This window comes from Aedes albopictus, chromosome 2, assembly GCF_035046485.1.
Source record: "Aedes albopictus strain Foshan chromosome 2, AalbF5, whole genome shotgun sequence".
NCBI classification, from domain to species: Eukaryota; Metazoa; Arthropoda; class Insecta; order Diptera; family Culicidae; genus Aedes; species Aedes albopictus.
The window spans coordinates 176,109,334-176,130,846 of record NC_085137.1 but is presented as its reverse complement, the minus strand read 5'-3'; the positions used below and the strand labels follow the sequence as shown (position 1 = coordinate 176,130,846).

At 42.9% G+C, this 21,513-nt stretch overlaps 1 protein-coding gene across 3 annotated transcripts in view; it reads left to right on the top strand.

Annotated features, from left to right (window-relative positions):
* The first annotated feature begins 244 nt into the window (after positions 1-244).
* The window catches only part of LOC109622797 (ATP-binding cassette sub-family C member Sur), a 253,803-nt gene continuing 232,534 nt past the window's right edge, over positions 245-21,513 (top strand). The window contains exons 1-2 of one of the 3 annotated variants that reach the window (XM_062850774.1): positions 245-1,067; positions 19,465-19,856. In XM_062850774.1, coding sequence (XP_062706758.1) covers positions 856-1,067; positions 19,465-19,856 — 604 coding nt within the window. In that variant the 5' untranslated portion in view covers positions 245-855. The remainder of the gene's footprint in view (positions 1,068-19,464; positions 19,857-21,513) is intronic. The other 2 variants (XM_062850772.1, XM_062850771.1) reach the window with 2 other exon arrangements.

Below are 21,513 nucleotides of genomic sequence, written 5' to 3'. Positions count from 1 at the left end.
TAAGGTATTTCAAAACTTCTTTGAACAAAAACACGTTTTTAGTTGCATGGAAATGAGAGTTGTTTGCTAACAGAATAATCTCTTTAGTTGTTTTATTTTTAAGTATATCATTGTGAAACTTTCAGATGCCATGCATGTTTTCGAATCATGAAAGTTGATGCCGTTCCAAAGTCAGAACGAGTGGTAATGGTTTGATTACATTACACGCCACGCTTTTCCAAATCTTCCAACCGTTCAGTGCAATTCATCTAGCAAAAAAAACGACTACATCCGCAACGATCGCCGCAACACCAACAACTGACCATCTCACCAATCGAGCAGCATTCGGTGATCCAGTCGTCTCGGATCAGTGCCCGTGAGAAGTGCGCCACGCGTATGCCGAAGTCGTGCGTGAAAATCGGTTACACCGTCGCGCGCGCCAACAGAACAGAACCTAAATCTGCGTTTCACGAGAGATCTGGAAACCTGCTGGCGATTCACTGCTCCAGATGCCGGTCGCGCCGCGATTGCAAAGTGTAATTTTGGACGATTGATTCACCGATTTGTTTGCTAGTTAACCAGTGCGGCCATAAGTGTCAGAGGAGGGAGGGTTTATGTGATGTTTGGGTAACGCAATTCGAGCCACGGTGCTAAAAATAATCCAACCAATCGGAAAATTATAAATTCAAACCGCACAATGTGAAACAAAAGTGGTCGCTAATTGGAAAATTTGGGTTTAAGTGCTGGGCCGGGAGGTGGGCCAAATCGTAAGTTTAAATTAGGCAAACGTGAAACAAAGGAGGAAAAATATTCAAAGTGAGTGAGTGAGTGGATGAAAGCCGTGGAAAAGCCGCCAGCAGCGCAGCGGTTGGAAAAATGATTTGTGATATTGCTGTGACTGGTTCGCCACCGTCTGATGGAATGCTGGGATATATTGTTCTCGTTGGGGGTGACAGCGGTGGCGGCCTCGGGCCAGAACAAATGGTGGACATTTGCCATTTAAATTTGTCCAGTCTGGTTGTGAATGCGCTGGCTCTGGGCGGAATTCTCGGGGCCCTAATTTACGCCAGCTGGAACTTTGCGGGCAAGTAAGTATTATGGGTACATGGCAGTTATTTTGGGTAAATTCGAATTAGATGATTGAAAAATGTTTGTGTTAAGTTAATAGCTAGTAGAATTGAGTTGATTTGTTATAGCTTTAATGTAAAAAAGAGAGCTTTCAGTTATTTTTCTTTAGATAAGCTGTTCTGTTGAAAGTTTGCCTTCTCTTGATATTTTCTTTATTTAGGAGCAGGTTTTACCTGGTTTTACTATTTATCGAGCACTCTAAAATGCATAAACTTCATCAAATGGTATTAAAATCCGCATCAATGGAATGAACAGAACATATCTGACGACAATAATGGATATTTTTCAATATGACGTTATGAGGCCTTAGTTGTCCTACTGCTAAAGGCTATAGGTAGATAATAACCATTTAACCTTCCGGCAGTCGCGCGGTTGGCCACCACCGTCAGCATCACGCTAAAGCTGAGTACAAAAAGCGAGAGTTTTTCAACGTGTTGTTCAAAATACAACAGCGCGATCGCTCGAGGGTTAAATATGTCTTACTGTTTGCAAAAAAAGTCACTCTTTGTTTTTCCTCTTTTCCGTAATTATCTTCTTTTTCTTACTGTCCTATGTGCTGAGTGGAAATTGGCCAGCATCTGTTCAATAAGGACTGTATCGTTAATTATGAGTACACCTTAAAATTTCTGTATTTCAAAATGTTTTATTTATTTTGTAAATTAAATTCAATTACATTGTTCATTGACCATCAGAAAAGCCCATGACATGATTGTATATTTAATTTTTCGTGGATCTTGCCACCTCTCGCACTTTTTTTTTTGGCGTGCTTCATAAGGTTTTGGACAACCGTTCCGACGATGGTTTTGCATACGTTGACCCAGTTTTTCTTGAATTTTGTAACATCCTCTGCTCCTCTATCCTTTTTTCGTAGTTTCCCTTTCATCAAAGATAACTATTTCTCAATGGGCCTTATTTACGGGCAATTTAGATGATTCATTGCCTTTTCCACAAATTGAACATTGTTTACTTCATACCTGTCAAAGGTGTCACGCGCATAGTGGCAGGATGCCAAATCCGGCCAAAGTAATGTAGGACCTTTGTGCTTTCAGATGAGTGGCAGAATATGTTTCTGGAGACATTCCTTCCGGTATATTTCGACGTTCATACCTGGGACGGTGAAGAAAGGTGACGATTTCATACCACATTGACAAATTGCTTGCCTAACCAACACATTTTCCCATTTTTTCGCAAAAAATCGATTTCTCCTAATTCGTAACATCCGTGCCATGCTTAACAGTGAAAATCCGTGCTCCTGGAAATACCTTGTAGTCCAATTTGACATACGTTTCATCATCCATGAATATGCACATGCAATTTTTGCTCAAAACATCGTCGTACAGCTTCCAAGCCTGAGTTTTCACATAATCCGCCAGAATTTGACTGCGTTTTGGACATTTCTGTTTTGGGTAGGTCTTCGGGGAATTACGCTCCTTGGCGCGTTGAACCATACCAACAGTCGTTTCACACTTTTTTGCTTAATCTCTAATGGATACCTCCTATTTTCCTTCAACGATTTTGCAAGTTTTGCTGTCCAAATTTGACTTGGACGCACCTGTTTTTTGCCGCGTCCGGGTAAGTCTTTCAGTGTGTTATGCATACCGAATCGTTTGATAGCATTTTGGACAACAAAAACGCTAACACATTCAATTTTTGCTAATTTTCTTAGCGATGATCATTTTTCCTTGCAGTGCCTGGTCACAATCGATTTTCGCTTCTCCTCCGTAAACCCTCGTATTGTTCCGCTTGGTGAAAAACTTTAACTTTTAATGAAGGTTATCGTTTGTTTACAACGTTAGCAACACATAGGCACAAAGCAGTTAACAAAATAAGGCATAGTCTTTTTAATACAGAGCCTCAAAGGTGTACTCATAATTAACGATACAGTCCTTAGAGAAGCGTTCTCTGAACACTTCTACGATTATCAAGGCCTTACTTTGCCTGCCATCGCATTATACCCTGAAAGTCGAGCAAAAATCATAAAATCAAAATAATCAAAAAAGAAAAAAAAAAGAAGGTGAACGAAGGGAGTCTCTCTGTTGCAGATAGGACTTGGCTGGTAGCGATCATTGATAATTGAGGGATTTATTTTAAGACCAAGTTTATTTTAAATGAATTCAAATAGTGACCTACAGATTGCGGAAAAGTGTTGAAAAGTGAGTAAGAACAAGACTGGGCTTTGTGCCTTTTTGAAAAAGATTTCAAAAGTGAATTACTCAAAGAGCCTTTTTCTTTTTCCAAACCTTTAGTTGAAAATATGATAATAAATAATATATATATAGACTGAGTCATCTCTTTTAGCATCCAAAACAATCATGCAACATTTTGGCAAGATTGGTTCCGTCCTAGCATTCCGCATTGCGATTGATTTTTTTGAGTATGGGAAAACGTATAAATACATTTTTGGAGCTTTTCACATAAATCATGTATCAAAACTGTGTAACCAATTTTGTGGAAGTATAGCCTAAAATACCTATACCATAAACTTGTGTAACGTCGTGGTCGTGCTAGTGAAGCTATGCATTTAGACGTATCGTGTCGAGGAGCGCCACAGTCAGTGCTGCGCTCCACATAGAAAACTAAAAAATCAACTTCAAAATTTTGTTCAATCTATAGAATGCTATGCTGTTCCTACCTGTTCATACATGCTTGAAGTATGTTGCTTGTCAATGAGTGGCTTGGATATCGCGTTTATTATACAAAAAAATCTAGAGATTATCAAACAGTGTTTTCGTTGTCCATAGAGAAATAATATTTGGTAAAACAGTTTCATTTTTGGCACAGGTGGAACTCTGGCACCAAGTGTTGAAAAGGCTTCAACGCGTATGCTGGTATATTCTTCTTCTTTCTTCTTTATGGCTCTACGTCCGCACTGGGACTTGGCCTGCCTCGCTTCAACTTAGTGTTCTTTAAGCACTTGCACAGTTATTAATTGAAGGGCTTTCTTTGCTTGCCATTGCATGAATTTGTATATTGTGTGGCAAGTACAATGATACACTATGCCCAGGGAGTCGAGAAAATTTTCCCGACTAGAACGGGAATCGAACCCGCCGTCTCCGGATTGGCGATCCATAGCCTTAACCACTAGGCTAACTGGAGAACCCACTGCTGGTATAGAGGAGCGGAGCAATCAGGCTAAGGCAGGGGTGGCCTCTGCACTGCTGTGCTGTACATAGTAGCCGTCTGCATTCCACTTGGTCCATAGCTGTTTGTCTCCAGTTCCGCACTCTGTGTAGGGTCCGCAGATCGTCCTCCACTTGGTCGACCCACCTAGCTCACTGCGCTCCACGTCTTCTTGTGCCGGTCGGATGACTCTCGAGAACCATTTTAGTCGGGTTTCTATCCGACATCCTGATGACGTGACCCGCCCACCGTAGCCTCCCGATTTTCGCGGTATGGACGATGGTTGGTTCTCCCAGCAGCTGATGCAGCTCGTGGTTCATTCGCCTTCTCCAAGTCCCGTCTTCCATCTGCACTCCGCCGTAGATGGTACGCAACACCTTTGAGCATGAGCATAGATGACCGCACAATTCGTAGTTGCTACTCCGTGATTGACCAGAGCAATCGAAATTGCACAAGGAACCAATGAATAGGGCTTGGGACTAGCTTACTATTCTCAATGTACACAGGTCGAGAGCTCTCAACTTTAATAAGGTCAATAACGGCGCCGGCCACGTCCTTACGGTCATCGAGGATGGAAGGGAATGTTAGTAAGACAAACGTTGTTATAAAGACCGCGAATCGCTGCATCTCCACGTTTGTCTCAGGAAGGAATTTTTTGTTAGTAGGGTAAGGTACATTGTCAGTCCGGGAGTCACCTATGGTTGGTGATATGATTTGACGATGGATCAATATACACAAACCGCCGTTAACAACCGACCACTTTTCGACGCAAGAACTAGCCAAAAAGAAAATTCTATCGCGCGTCTCCACTCCACTAGGGAGCAGAAACCTTTAGTCTATTCCACACAGAAATACACTGAACGCGACTCACTTGTCGGCGCCCGGATTTTTTCTCGACCGGCGAACCCGAAGTAACATTTTTCACTCTTTTGTGTAAATGCAAAATATGAAAGAAAATATTTATTATCAACTAAAAGTGTATTGGAAACTAGCGCCGAAGGGAAGCGAAAAATTCGGAACCGACTCGAACCACGGCGCGCGCACACTCGTCCCGTCGTCGGAGCCCCGCAGAGAGAAGAGGAAAAAAAATCGTAAAAAATCTAGCAAAGCGAGCGCGCGAAACTTTGCTGCTGCCGAACTACCGCACACTCCGTAGATGGTACACAGAAAAAAATATTCATGTAAAATTCAGCGAGAAATCATGCACATAAAGGGAATGCTAGAGTTAGTGCATATTTACATGAGATATCATGTAAAATTACGTTACAATCGTGTAAATTTCCGCTAATAGTCACGTAACCGGTTGGAGTCCATGATGGTTTACGCGATGGTTGGCGGAAATTTACACGATGGTCATGTAATTTTACATTATATCTCATGTAAAAGTGCACTAATTCTAGCATTCCCTTTATGTGCATGATTTCTCGCTGAATTTTAATTACATATTTTTTTCTGTGTACGCAACACCTTTCGTTCGAAAACTCCAAGGGCGCGTTGGTCCTCTGCACGTAGGGTCCATGCTTCGTGCCCATAGAAGACGACCGGTCTAATCAGCGTTACGTAGATAGTTAACTTCGTGTTACGGCGAACTTTATTCGATCGTAGAGTTCTGCGGAGTCCAAAGTAGGCACGATTTCCTGCCACAATGCGCCTCTGAATTTCTCTGCTGGTGTCGTTGTCGTCGGTCACCAGTGAGCCCAAGTACACGAATTCTTCAACCGCCTCGATTTCATCACCGTCGATATGAATTCGGGGTGGCGGGCGCGGTGATTCCTCCCTGGAGCCCTTTGCCATCATGTACTTTGTCTTCGACACATTAATGACTAATCCGATTCGCCTGGCTTCACTCTTTAGTCGGATGTACGTTTCCGCCATCGTCTCAAATTTACGAGCAATAATATCAATATCATCAGCGAAACCAAGCAGCTGAACGGACTTCGTGAAAATCGTACCACTCGTGTTAATCCCCGCTCTCCTTATTACACCCTCTAACGCAATGTTGAACAGCAAGCACGAAAGACCATCACCTTGCCGTAACCCTTTGCGAGATTCGAAACGACTCGAGAGTGTCCCTGATACTCGAACTACGCACATCACTCGATCCATCGTCACCTTGATCAATCGTATCAGTTTATCCGGGAATCCGTATTCGTGCATAATCTGCCATAGCTGTTCTAACATTGCCATAGCTGTTCGAATAACATTGGGGTCGCACACGCATACCAAAGTCGTGAGCGAGCTGTGAAGGTAACTTTCCACAGCGTGAATATAATTTACATTCACCGCGTGGAGAGTTGCCTTTACAGCTTGCTCACGACTTTGGTATACGTTTGCGACCCCAATGTTATTCGGCAAACTTTCAGATAAAACTTCAAGGTTAAATTCATCCATACATTGTTTTTCGATAGCATGCTTCTGAACTGAGATAATAGCAAATGAATGTAAATCTTTGCAAATGAATGGTCGCAACCTTGGTACCGTACTCCAAAAAACACCTTCAAAAATCCTCCATTTAACTCATTTTAGTCTCCCAAGCATTATCACCAGTCATCTCCCCCCCCCCCCCTGACTGAAAGCCTGACACCTTGAATTGGGGGTCCAACATACAGACTTTTCCCCCGGAGCAGGGGTTCTGTAGCGCTATTCTAAGCCTACAGTTATGCACCATACGACGTAGCGTAAATTAATAAATATTTTACAATATAATGTATGACAAATGCTAGAAGCTCAGGTCATCGTTTTATCATCATCGTTGAATCGGCAGTTAGTAGCAGTTTGATGGATTAATGGTCCTCCGGAACGAATTGGCCCAAAGATTGCGATAGAAGAAAATGTTCCACTTAATCTATTGTCTGAATGTGCTAAACTCGGCTTATGCTGAATTCATGAATATTCCAAGCACAAATCACGGCAACGACACTTCCTGGGAAGGCATTTCCCGAGAAAGTTTTGCTCTGAATGCTTCTATGTATAGGACTGCGACTGCGAGCCGATGTTGCTGCCGCCGCCATCGTCGTTCCGGTACCATCATCAAAGCGCCAAGTTATCTCCGCAGTGAGACCATAAACTTTCCAATCGTATCACTTTCCTAAATGGGTGACGATTTTCTCAACTCCACCTCCGGCCGACGACGGCACGGCGCAAAGCAGCAAAGGAGCCATTCAGCTGGGAGGTGCTTTGTGTTTCGGTTTTTTTTTTTCTACCAGGGCATAGAAGTGGCTGATGCCGCCGCCGCCACAAATATGTTATGCAAATCAAGCTCCCACATGGGTTTGGCCATGAAAATAAAATCGAATCGATGAAATTATGAATCACTTGCGATGGTGGTTTCTTTCGAGAGGAAACATCGTGAAAACGGTAATGATTATTAAGGTTATCGGAAGAAAGGGGGAAATTTGTGCGAGGCAATGTTTTAAAATTGGCGTCTTACGGTTTACAGCTGTTGAGAGCAACGATAATTTCGTGTAAACAATTGAAAACCAAGGTCTTAGAAAATTTAGGTATCAAAAATTATTTTGGGATCATTGGCGGCATTTCATTTGTATGCACTGTTCAGCACTTGAATGTATAATTATATAGGGGAACTTACGTATTTTCGGCAGTTTTGTTCTGTTTGTCATGGAAGGTTTTTTGAAACCTGATTAACTCAAAGTTGGACCCAAATCCTTCCCAACCAAGCTGAGTTACATGCCCAAATTTCAGGCAATTTGGCCTACATAAACCCCCCCCCCCCATGACGAAGAGAACAAACCTGCCGATAATACCCATCGTCACCCTTTATAATTTTTTTTACAAGTTTCACGATTTTGTGCACAAACATTTGTGACTTGTGACTTTGGGCGTTTTCAGGGTTATCTAGACTGCCCAATCTTTTGCGCATGTTTCTGACATTTTCCATCGGTACCGTAAACCGGGGTCAAATTGATCAGCGGGGTGAAATTGATCATTCGGGTACACGCGTCGGAATGATCTTAAACTTTTTACGTCATCTGGTTCGTAGATGTCTATAGATGAGTGTAGACTTTTCAATTTATAGAAATAAGTTAGTTTTGACTTAATTTTTAAGGAATTTGCAGTGTATTTCTCATTTAGCTGAAATCATTGCTATTAAACAATCGATTGCTAATAGGACTTCCCGTAAATTCTCTGTTTCAACATTTTTGTGGAGCCTTGGTAGGGAAGTTATTTCAAGTGAAATTACCTACCTTCAGGCGTTTAAGGGCTGCAAAACGGTGAGTCGATAAGGAGAGCGTCCAATATAGCTCTGGTCCTCACAAGTTCCTACCTCATGCTTCCACGGGTCAAGCGATGACAAAGACCGCCAGCTAAGAGTTGTGTGCTTAGCTGGTAGTGCAGCCTGGGCACTGTTGTCCTTCTGACTTTAGCTAGATTGAGGAGGTACGATCCGAGTGTCTGTTCACCAAGGAGGTGCGGCTCAAACAGCGTCTGTTCTGGCATCCAGCGGCTGAGTTAGAAACGCTGCACCACGCCCAGCTAGATCCAAGGTGGTAGCCCCATCAGCGTGGTCGTCCCAGTGTTGGTTGGGACGTTAAACAGAACTGGCACGATGGCCCTCCGGCGAGACAGGAGTGTTGGCGTAGGCCCAATAAGCCACCCGTAAAAATCCCCATTGCGAATAACATAGGAGAAAATACGACTCGATACAATCGGCAAAGACCCACGCGACGAAATAAGGACTACGATTGGAAACTTGGAACATGGAATTGCAAGTCACTAGGTTTCGCAGGATGTGACAGGATAATCTACGACGAACTACATCCCCGCAACTTCGACATCGTGGCGTTGCAGGAACTTTGTTGGACTGGACAGAAAGTGTGGAAAAGCGGGCATCGAGCGGCTACCTTCTACCAAAGCTGTGGCACCACCAATGAACTGGGAACAGGATTTATAGTGTTGGGCAAGATGCGACAACGTGTGATCGGGTGGCAGCCGATCAACGCAAGGATGTGCATGTTGAGGGTTAAGGGCCGTTTCTCCAACTACAGCATCATCAACGTCCACTGCCCACACGAAGGGAGACCCGATGACGAGAAAGAAGCGTTCTACGCGCAGTTAGAGCAAACATACGATGGTTGCTCGCCGCGTGACGTGAAAATCGTTGTCGGCGACATGAACGCGCAGGTAGGAAGGGAGGAAATGTACAGACCGGTAATCGGGCGAAACAGCCTGCACGCCGTATCGAATGATAACGGCCAGCGATGCGTAAACTTTGCAGCCTCCCGTGGTATGGTAGTCCGAAGCACCTTCTTCCCCCGCAAAGATATCCACAAAGCCACCTGGAGATCACCCGACCAACAAACAGAAAACCAAATCGACCACGTTCTAATCGACGGTAAATTCTTCTCGGATATAACCAATGTCCGCACATACCGCAGTGCGAATATAGATTCGGATCACTACTTAGTCGCTGTATGCATGCGCTCAAAACTTTCGACAGTTATCACCACGCGTCGAAGTCGAACGCCGCGACTCAACATCGAGCAGCTGCGTAACGTAGAAGTGGCTCAAGACTACGCGCAGCAGTTAGCAGTGGCCCTACCAACGGAAGAGCAGCTTGGCGCAGCTACACTTGAAGATGGCTGGAGGGACATCCGATCCGCCATAGGTAGTACCTCGGCTACAGCACTAGGCTTCGCGACTCCGAATCACAGAAACGACTGGTACGACGGCGAATGTGAACAGTTGAAAAACGAGAAGAATGCAGCATGGGCGAGAATGCTGCAACACCGTACGAGAGCGAATGAGGCACGTTACAAACAGGCGCGGAACAGGCAGAACTCAATCTTCCGGATGAAGAAGCGCCAGCAGGAGGAACGAGATCGCGAAGCGATGGAAGATCTGTACCGCGCTAAGGACACACGAAAGTTCTACGAGAAGCTGAACCGCTCGCGCAGAGGCTTTGTGCCACAAGCCGACATGTGCCGAGATAATCACGGGAATATTCTCACGAGCGAGCGTGAGGTGGTCGAGAGGTGGCGGCAGCATTACGATGAGCACCTCAATGGCGACGTTGCAAGTACCGAAGGTGGCGTGGTAACAGATCTAGGAGTATGTGCACCGGACGAAAGACTTCCGGCCCCTGACCTTCAAGAGATTGAGGAGGAGGTTGGCCGGTTGAAAAACAACAAAGCCGCTGGAGCAGATCAACTACCAAGCGAGCTTCTAAAATACGGTGGAGAAGCACTGGTGAGAGCACTACACTGGGTCATTACCAAGATTTGGGAGGAGGAAGTATTACCGGAGGAATGGATGGAAGGTATCGTGTGTCCCATCTACAAAAAGGGCGACAAGTTGGATTGCGGGAACTATCGCGCGATCACACTACTGAGCGCTGCCTACAAGGTACTCTCCCAAATTTTATGCCGCCGTCTATCACCGATTGCAAGAGAGTTCGTGGGGCAATATCAGGCTGGATTCATGGGTGAACGCGCTACAACGGACCAGATGTTCGCCATCCGCCAGGTGTTGCAGAAATGCCGCGAATACAACGTGCCCACACATCACTTGTTCATCGATTTCAAATCGGCGTATGATACAATCGATCGAGAACAGCTATGGCAGATTATGCACGAATACGGATTCCCGGATAAACTGATACGGTTGATCAAGGCGACGATGGATCGAGTGATGTGCGTAGTTCGAGTATCAGGGACACTCTCGAGTCCCTTCGAAACTCGCAGAGGGTTGCGGCAAGGTGATGGTCTTTCGTGCTTGCTGTTCAACATTGCTTTGGAGGGTGTAATAAGAAGAGCGGGGATAAACACGAGTGGGACGATTTTCACGAAGTCCGTGCAGCTGCTTGGTTTCGCCGATGATATTGATATTATTGCTCGTAAATTTGAGACGATGGCGGAAACGTACATCCGACTAAAGAGTGAAGCCAGGCGAATCGGATTAGTCATTAATGTGTCGAAGACAAAGTACATGATGGCAAAGGGCTCCAGAGAGGAATCACCGCGCCCGCCACCCCGAATTCATATCGACGGTGATGAAATCGAGGCGGTTGAAGAATTCGTGTACTTGGGCTCACTGGTGACCGACGACAACGACACCAGCAGAGAAATTCAGAGGCGCATTGTGGCAGGAAATCGTGCCTACTTTGGACTCCGCAGAACTCTACGATCGAATAAAGTTCGCCGTAACATGAAGTTAACCATCTACAAAACGCTGATTAGACCGGTGGTCCTCTATGGGCACGAAACATGGACCCTACATGCAGAGGATCAACGCGCCCTTGGAGTTTTCGAACGGAAGGTGTTGCGTACCATCTACGGCGGAGTGCAGATGGAAGACGGGACTTGGAGAAGGCGAATGAACCACGAGCTGCATCAGCTGCTGGGAGAACCAACCATCGTCCATACCGCGAAAATCGGGAGGCTACGGTGGGCGGGTCACGTCATCAGGATGTCGGATAGCAACCCGACTAAAATGGTTCTCGAGAGTCATCCGACCGGTACAAGAAGACGTGGAGCGCAGCGAGCTAGGTGGGTCGACCAAGTGGAGGACGATCTGCGGACCCTACGCAGAGTGCGGAACTGGAGACTTACAGCCATGGACCGAGTGGAATGGAGGCGGCTACTATGTACAGCAGAGGCCACCCCGGCCTTAGCCTGACCGTGTGTGTTGTGAGGCGTTTAAGGGGAAATTCCAAAATTTAATTTTGCATTTAAAGTATTAAATTTACTAGTTGTAAGATTTTTAACGCGTTATTCTGTTTTAGAAGAGCAAAATTAAGCGGATAAGGAAATTTTCCTTTCCAACCGATGCTTAATTGTATACTGATCAATTTCGCCCCAAAGTGGCATTTCTAATTTTTTGATTTTTGGAGTTATTTAACTGTAAGTTTAAATTTGTTGAACAAAATTCTGTCACATGGTTCCATGGAGATCCACTGGGTACTGGTTTTACAGAAACTCTTTTGGCAATATTTCGATTGCCACTGATGTTATCAGCAAAAGTTGTTTTCAAGTGATCAATTTGACCTCGGATTACGGTACGCTTGCAAAAATAGTTATATTTTGCTCTTTAATAAAAACTTAGTGCTATATCTATCACATCCAATCGAAAAGAACAGAATTTATTGACAATGTTGAGCTACCCGTGCAGTTGAACACAAAGAACAGTCCGGCTCGCGGGCCGGATCAAATTTTCGACCAAGACAATTTCCACGGTATCAGGTATCAGTAGGTCGACTCCAGAGGCACGTTCTCCTCCATTTGAGAAATTTGTGCCATCGCCGTGAACATGAGCCTATTAATAATTTACCCGAGGAAGAAGGGAGGGAAAAAAGGATGAGACAGGAAAAAGGATAAGTAAGTGAATAGGATCGTCATACACGCATAAGCGCACCACAATGAGTTCACGCAGCGCCCTGAAAAGGGCACTGTAATAACGCATAAAGCGTAAAGAGAGCCTATAGCTCTTTGCCACAGCGGGTCAAGAACAACAGAACATCCTGAAGATTGAGGTTTCTGAAGTCAGATTCTTTTAACTAGTGTTTACCGAGTACCGTAAACCGGGGTCAAATTGTTCAACGGGTGAAAATGATCATTCGTGGACTAAATTTTAATTCCATATTAGCAACTTCTAGATGTCGTTATTATTATCATAAAATTCTTACCTCATCTAGTTCATAGATGTCTATGGATGAGTGTGAACTTTTCAGTTTTTATAAAAAGTTAGACTTGTTCTAGTATAGCTTTTTTTTAAATAGTTTTTTACTGAATATCTTATAAAGCCGAATTCGTTGGTATCAAACAATTGATTGCCACTAGCAGTATCTGAAAACTTTCTGTGGCCGCGTAAATGAAAACCGCGTAAAAAAGACCTGACTGTATAAGTTAACAGCCGACTTCATTAGTCGTAAGGGGTTTGACATATTATTCGTGTTCAGAAGATCAATATTTAGTGGTGAAGGGGATTTTCCATTCTTACCAATGCTCAATTGTATGCTGTTCAATTTCCCTCCAAAGTGGCATTTTAAAATATTTGATTTTATAAGTTATATTACTTAAAGTTTAAATTAGTTGAACACAATTCTGTTTCGTAGTTTCATGGAGATCCACCCGGTACTGGTTTTGCTGAAATTATGTTGCCAACATTTGAAATGCTAAAAAAGTGTTTCTTGTTTGAGATGAATGTGTAGTGGGGTAACATTAAAAAGAACTTTGAGCGCTGCCGTGGGAGTTAAAAAGAACGCACCAGACATCGCCATTAAGGCGAAACTGGACGCATTTCCTCATTTTTTGGTTTTTGATTTTTTATTAAATAATGAAGCAATATTTTCAAAATCGGTTTTCGTACACATGTAGAGTATGGATCAAGGTATCTTTTCAATTTTTTTTGTGGTGGAAAATGTTTTCTATTTTTGCAGAAACCATTTTTTTGTAGAATTTTGTTCAAAAATTGTTTCTGCAAAAACGAAAAACATTTTCCACCACGAAAGAAATCAGGAGATACCTTGATCCATACTCTACATGTGTACGAAAACCGATTTGTAAAATATTGCTTCGTTATTTTATGAAAAATCAAAAACCAAAAAGTGAGGAAATGGGTTCAGTTTCGCCTTAAGCACATCCTTTGGAGATGGCCTGATTTTCATTGCATCGTTCTCACTTCGCCCTTCAGCCACCACACAAGATAGCCATAGGCCAATATAGGTCGCACAACGGTTGTGTAAATCCATTTGATATACTTGGGTTTTAGACCCCAAGTTGTACCAAAGGTTCGCCGGCATTGCCCGAAGTCCATACGAGCTTTCTTGATTCTGAACTCAATTAGAGGAGTCCAGGAAAGCTTGGAATCATGAATAACTCCAACGTACTTTACCTGTTCAGTCACATCGATTCCAAGGTGAAAAAGACGCAAAGGTCGAGCGCCGTTACGGTTCTGACTTTCCGTAAAAAAAACAATAGATCTTCTTTTTCTTCTTTATGGCTCTACGTTCCCACAAGATTTGGCCTGCCTCTCTTCAACTTAGTGTTCTTTAAGCACTTCCACAGTTATTAATATAAGGGCTTTCTTTGCCTACCATTGGATGACCCAGTAAACCACATATCGTATAATGATGTGTGTTCATGATCGCATTTACATCTATCAAACATCAAAATCACACAAAAAGCCGCACCACGTTGAAAAGACGACGAGACGAATTGTATATAAATCAAAAAGTGATTCTTTAGTGATTACCTGTGCTGCAACCAAAACAAGTCGCAAACAGGGCGATTTCTACTCGCTGCATAGTGTGTATTTACCTTCACCAAAAACTAAGATTTTCCCTAGATAAATACCTAATATAATTTAACAAAACTTTTACATACCCAAGGTGAAGGTTGCTCGAGATCATAATAATAAGCTTGGCTCCCGCTCTAATAACCCTCTCAACCACCCACTCAAAACAAACAAATCAGACGGCGCACAGTGTAGTGTGACTTGGTCAAATAAACTAACAAAAACGTTCCAAAATGAGCTGTATTGAAATAGCAGTTGTACCTTTAAATTTTGGCACACATATGATTTATTCCATATGCCCACCAACACAATTTGTTCTTATAAAATATTTTTAAATTTATTTAAATCCCTACTTTGCCCAATATTTTCACCAATTATCCCATTGTGCACCACTTTATTTACGTTTTTGTTGACAACTCTCTCCTCTCTTCTCTCGTACTTTTTCTCTCTGACCGTAGAAAACTACCGTGTTATGGGGTGACATTAATTGATGTAATTTCAACTCATAAACAGCGAACGATGGTTCTGTTATCTATTGAAATCACATTGGCAGTATGATATTTAAAATAGTTAAAAAGATTAACAAAATAACAGCCTTGTTTCGTGATAAACATGAACTGCGGTTTAATCAATTTCACCGTACGTTGAACAATACCACTCAGTTTAACGGTACGCTTTTCCGTTTAAGCGAACCGCGATGTAAATTGATCCGGGTTTTCGACCACAAAAGTGGAAAACGCGTAAGTTTTTCGCGATAAACGATAGGTCAGGCGAAAGTGCGGACAATTTCACGTAATCGATCAACTTATTACAGTGCTGTGTTGTGTAGAAGACTGTTATGAAGTGTTTTGAAAATATGGGTGACGTGCTTGTCGAAGAAAAAAAAGTGCAGTGTGTGCTACATTTTGGCACGAAATTGTGAAAATATTGTGAAAATTGCAAAGCAGTACTTCCTGGCGGATGAAAAATATAGTTGTCTACCACAAGTAGCAACCTGAGTGCAATTTGAGAAGGTAAGCAAGTATAATCTTGAGAAATTGTTCGCTAACTTCCGAGCTTCTCGATGACTATGGTGAGGGGAGGGAGGTATAAGGGAGAGAGTGGCGGCCATACTCGCTGCCATTTTGTAACCCCTGCAACTATGTCCTTAAACACGAGCGTTTTCGGAGCTAAATCTTGACGAACGCACTGATTTCCTCACACCAAAAATCTACCCCTGTGCCTAACAAGGATCACACTTTCCGGTGCTAGTTTTTCTGGTAAACATTCCCACGAATCAATATTTCTTCTCCCGGTCGTTCCAGGTCATCGTAGTTTTCGGTGTACCTCACTTCCCAGACCGGCAAATGCAGCATCCCCGCATCCTTTGTACCCGCTGCAGCACCGATGAGAACTAATCACGGTTTCGAAACATTCAAAACAACCGGCCGCACTCGGTTCGGCAACAAATTGCCACTCGCGTTTGCGCATCCGCGCCGCGTCGGCCTCGCGCTGTGTAACTCGGATTGAGGCCCTCGGTCTGATTTTTGTTCCGAACTGAATACCACTGGCACTAGCACTGTCACCACTACCCGGAACGCCCGAACTCGTCCAGCGAAGTCGAATTCCGCGACTTTTTCCGCGATAACACTTCGATTTTTCACCGGTATGACCCACCGAACGCGTTTGTTTATTTTGACTGACGGGAGGATGATCAGGCAGAATAAATCTAATCTGACAGATCTTATATCTGGTCGGAAATGTTTCAAGCGGAATCGCAATGACTTTGTGAAAATCATCGCCCAACTCAACAGATAGATAGTACATAGATAGGTACAATTGAGGATCAGTACAAACGGAAAAAAGGGCCCATATAGCCGAGGCGGTAAACGCACGGGTATTCAGCACGACCATGCTGAGGGTGACGGGTTGGATTCCCGGTCGGTCCAGGATCTTTTCGTAAAGGAAATTTCCTTGACTTCCTTGGGCATAGAGTATCTTCGTGCCTGCCACACGATATACGCATGCAAAATGGTCATTGGCAGAGGAAGCTCTCAGTTAATAACTGTGGAAGTGCTCATAGAACACTAAGCTGAGAAGCAGGCTTTGTCCCAATGAGGACGTTACGCCAAGAAGAGAGAGAGAGAGACAAACGGAAAAACAAAATGGGCAAAAGTATTTCACTAATCAAGGATGGGGCGCTGGCTCAGTGGTGGGGGACTCGATTCGCAATCTTGGAGTTCTATGTTCGAAGCTGGTTGACTTTTTTTTTCTGCCAATTATGTGTCATCGTATTGTTGGCCACATCAAGTCAAAAATGTCGTTAAATGTATCAAAAACGTGGCATCGTATTGATAACCACAGAAAATCATGACAAGTCGCCAGAAGTACGTATATGGCCTCCACTTTGGTACGCATATAGCAGTTTTGTGCATCTTATAAGATTGATTTGGTGTATATATCGTGGGGTATAAGACAAATTATAAGAACCAAAATGTTTACTGGGGAATTTGTATATTGTGAGGCAAGTACAATGATACACTATGCCCAGGGAGTCGAGAAAATTCTCCCAACCGGAACGGGAATCGAACCCACCATCTCCGGATTGGCGATCCATAGCCTTAACCACTAGGCTAACTGGAATAGATTTTTACTCGGATTAATCGACATCAATCTTCAACTACCTGAATAGTGCTTAGCATCAGGTCGAAAAGGTTGCTGATGCACATACCTACTGACAATATAAACTAGTCGTCGGCAAAACCTTTCGTAGGGAAATTGAGTTGCCTCAATAGCGTATCTGCTACGAGATTCCTCAAAAGCCTTGACAAGACTCCCCCTAATCACTGCTTGACGCAATGTCGAGAAGAGATGTCGGTTTTTGAGCATTTGATGAATCCTATTGTTCTCATTGGAGATATACCATGACTCCGTGCGGCTTCCAATATGGCATCGAAAGGCACGTTGTCAAAGGCACCCTCGATATTTAAGAAAACATCCAAGCAGGATTGGTTTTGAGCGAATGTCTTCTCGATATCGCAAACAACCTCACAGTAGACTTACTCGATTGGTAGGCATGTTGGTTCACATGAAGTGGCACGTTGACCAAATTACCATCACGGATGTGATGATCCACAATGGGTTCTAAGCATTTCAGAAGAAAAGAGGTCAAGCTAATAGGTCTGTTCCAACTGTTCATTCCTCTTGTAGTCTTCACAGACCGCAGAGGGCAAGTTTCTTCAAAAGCTTCGATGATGAAAGTCGTTGTAGTATCAACGGCTTCCTCTAACTCACTTGGTGTGTCAATAGATGGTGAGTATTCATGGAATTTGGCCGCAACCAAATAAGTAAAGAGATCCCAATTGGTTGACCGGGGATTCTTGAAACGCAAAGTTTGCGTAGTAACATTTAAGTATTCAAAAAGATGTGACTTATTCTGCTCGAGTAAAGAGTTATGTCTCACAATTCCTCTCTGGTAGATACCATAAAGGTTGGGAGGGCGCCTATGTTAAGTAATCCAAGATCTGTACTACATATGTACTCCATAAAATTAGAGTCTCTCACGTTAATGTCTGAGATGCCTAATGATATGATGAGCATTAACATCATTACCAACACACAGCGGAAGGCCTTTTGAAGTATGACATGACTTGTTTGAAAGCATCCGTAATGGATGGTTCGTCATGCGGTAAAGAACCGAACAATAGAAGTACTTCCTTTTGAGGTTTCCAACCGATACATCAACTGCGACAGCACATACACCTCTGGTGGTTAGGTCAGAGACGAGTGTAGCAACGATTGCACTGTTGACAAGCACACAGGCTCGAGGCATGACACGCGAGTTTGTCATTTCAATTTTATTAAAATTATCAAGCACCGGGTTCACAAGGTTTCCTGATAGAGGACTCAATTTGCAACAACTTTGCCGAAGACAGTGTTCTGTTTTTAAATGTGGGAATTTATACAGCCGTTGTTGGGGTCATATATGACCCCTCCGGCTTCAAAGGGTTAAAGTAAAAATGCATCAACTTTAAATTATATGATTTTACTACAACGTATGGAAACGCTCCTTAAAATTTAACGACGATTTCTGAAGAGTCCAAGCAAATTCCCTTGGAATTCATCTTGGAAGTATATCCACAATATCCTCGAACGTCTTTGAATCAAATAACATGAAATGAAATTTCAGATAGAAGTTCATTCATTAGCAAAATTTCAATTGAATTGAAAAATGTCGCATGGCGCGTTGAGCAGGAAATGCTCTTAAGTTACATCTTATTACATTCCAATGTAATTTTGTGATCCACTTTTATGCCAGAAAGAACCTCTTCTGCCAAAAATACATAGACGTGTTAGCTTTAAGGAAGGAAAGAACATAGACTGTTAAGCTCCTTCCTTAAAATTCTCATGCTTTCTAACCTTTCCCCGATACCATTACCCCACCCTTAAACTAGAAACTACTACAAACTAGAATCTACTACCTAGATCGAATTTTCTTCCACAATCTGTCCGATTCCTGCTTCCTTTATTAAAACCATGCTGGTGCCTCCACCACTGAGGACAATAGGCTCACAATCTCGTTGCTATTTGCTACCCTTCTAGCCTGGTATGCAGTTTCGTATACATTCGTTTCCATTCAAATCATGTGATGATTTACTGGATGGTTATACATTTCACACCACACCTCAGCTATAGTTGGTAGTGCAGTTCCAGTGTACCTAGTGTGTCTGTACATTTCTGGTCCATTCAGACAATTGCGTTTCACGAAAGCTCTCCGAAGTGGTTTCACCGAACTCTATGCCAGCATATGAAGCGTCTAGGACCCTCCTGGCCACAAGGCGTTTAGAACCATTTGGCATTGGCACCTTGCTAGTTTGCCACATAACCCAACTGTAGCTCCTAGTTAGTTAGCAGTCGGTAAATTGTGTGTACCTTCGACTGAGACTCATTGGTCAAGCTTATTTCTAATGTGTTGCATTTGTTGGTTTTGTTTGTGTATCATTTCAGGCGTCATAATCTGCTGGCTTTGCATAATTTGCGGTTAACGCTCGTACTGGCATCAATTCTGGTCGGCATCTGTGAGGTGGCCCAACATAGTGTGATCATTCATCATCTCGGTCAACTGGATGCGGCGGAACCTTTAAACGGCGTGGCTGACGGTGGTGGTAGAGGTGGCAGTGCCCAGAGGCCTCCTAATGATGGTGCCGGCGGTCTGGAGGGTTTGCAAGATGGACTTCTCGAAGCAGAATGGAACAATGATGCACACCAGCATGAAGATCTAAATTATGGGGTGTCTATGGAAACGGCTGTTATGGGGCTGTGTTCTGGCTGCCTAGGAATTGTATCAATTGCGGTTGGAGCAGTATTCATACGGATGGTGGAGCTTAAAGATGAATGCGGTAAGGGTAATCTTTTAATCATTTTGAACTGATTTTATACACAATGAGCACGAATGACAAAAAATCATGTAAGATAATTTATCAATCTGCTATGACCAACGATTCTTAATTGGTTACAAAACTATATCGTTGTTATTGGGTTATTCTCGGAGATTACAATATAATACTCACAACGTTATTTGTTACTCTTCACTGGATTCGTGTCCCAAGCAACCAAAAGTTCGGATTCCACTTGAAGAACGAACTCAGAAGTTCAAGTTCGGTTCAATTCCAGTTTCGTTGAACTTAATTCTCTAAAAAGTTACTCTTGTATTGTTCATGAACTTGGAAGTACATGTACAAGCTTAGGACTTCTCTTCAAAACAACATTAAAGTCGAAAAAAGGTTCAAAAAGAACTTAAGTTGAACTTTAAAACAGAGTTCAATCAAATATTAACCGAACTCATGTTGAACTTTTGCGTGCCTTTAAAATTCAAATATAGTTCATTTGGACATATTCCAACAACTTGAAATCATCCGTTCTGAACTTGTTTCGAACTTGTTTTGAACTTACTACTCAAAGTTCGGATAAATATTAACCGTACCAAAAGTGAACTTCACTTGAACTTCGGCGACAGCGGGGCCGGGGAGAAGTTCTCATTCAATTAAATCACTCGGAAATCGAGCCCAGCAGCCACAGCTTGTGTTAATTTCACAAGTACACTTTGTTCCACTATAATATTTCAACGTACTTACTCGTAATCAACGCAAAGGATCCGTATTGTGTGGCTCAAAGGCTGCCCCCGCAGCGGACAACTGTTCCCCCCAGGATTCCGCCGGCAGTTTTTCGGCTGCGCACACAAATTTTCCAGTTTTGCTGGATGTTTTCACACCCGTCTCACCGCTGCAGCGCCAGCGCACCGGTAATCGACGCAATCGTAGTCACTAGAAACCAAGCTGAAAACTTATAATCTTTTCTTAAAGTCGATGCACTGGCCCTAATTTATTGCTTTGCACTGCGAACCACAACAAACTGAAAATGCCAAACTGTGTAAGTTCACAAGAAGTTCCACGTGAACTTCTTTCGAACTTTCGACTTCAAAAAGTATACCAAGTTCAGAGAAAGTTCACATGCGAACCAGATTGAGCTCTACTAAATGATATCAGCACATTGAGTAAAATCCCACAGTGCCTAACAACCCATACATGGAGTAGTGGTTAGGCACCGACTTTCAACGAGGAGAACCCGAGTTCAAATCTCAGTAAGTAAAAAACATCAAAAATTATTTCAAGGTATTAGTCAATTTGGATTCCACATGAACTAATTTTTCTTAATAATAAATTCCTTTTGAGGACTAAACACATTTTTTTTTTCATTTTTTCGAAGTTTATTTTTAAGCTGAATAGCGTTCCTTTCAGCGACACAAGTGTACTTTTTGTGAACTCAAGTTCGGTTAATTACTTAAAAAGTGAGCTGAATAGAATGCTTTTCATCTTCCTTCGAATAGCTGATTAAGCCCAAACATGCTATTTTATCCGATTTTTTGGTTGCTTGGGGTTCCCAACTAACAATCACTCATTTAACAAACACCATTATGACGAATTAATTCAACATAATGTTGAATAACATTTGAATTATTTTCACGTACAACTCATGTTCGGGTTTTGTTCACACAAA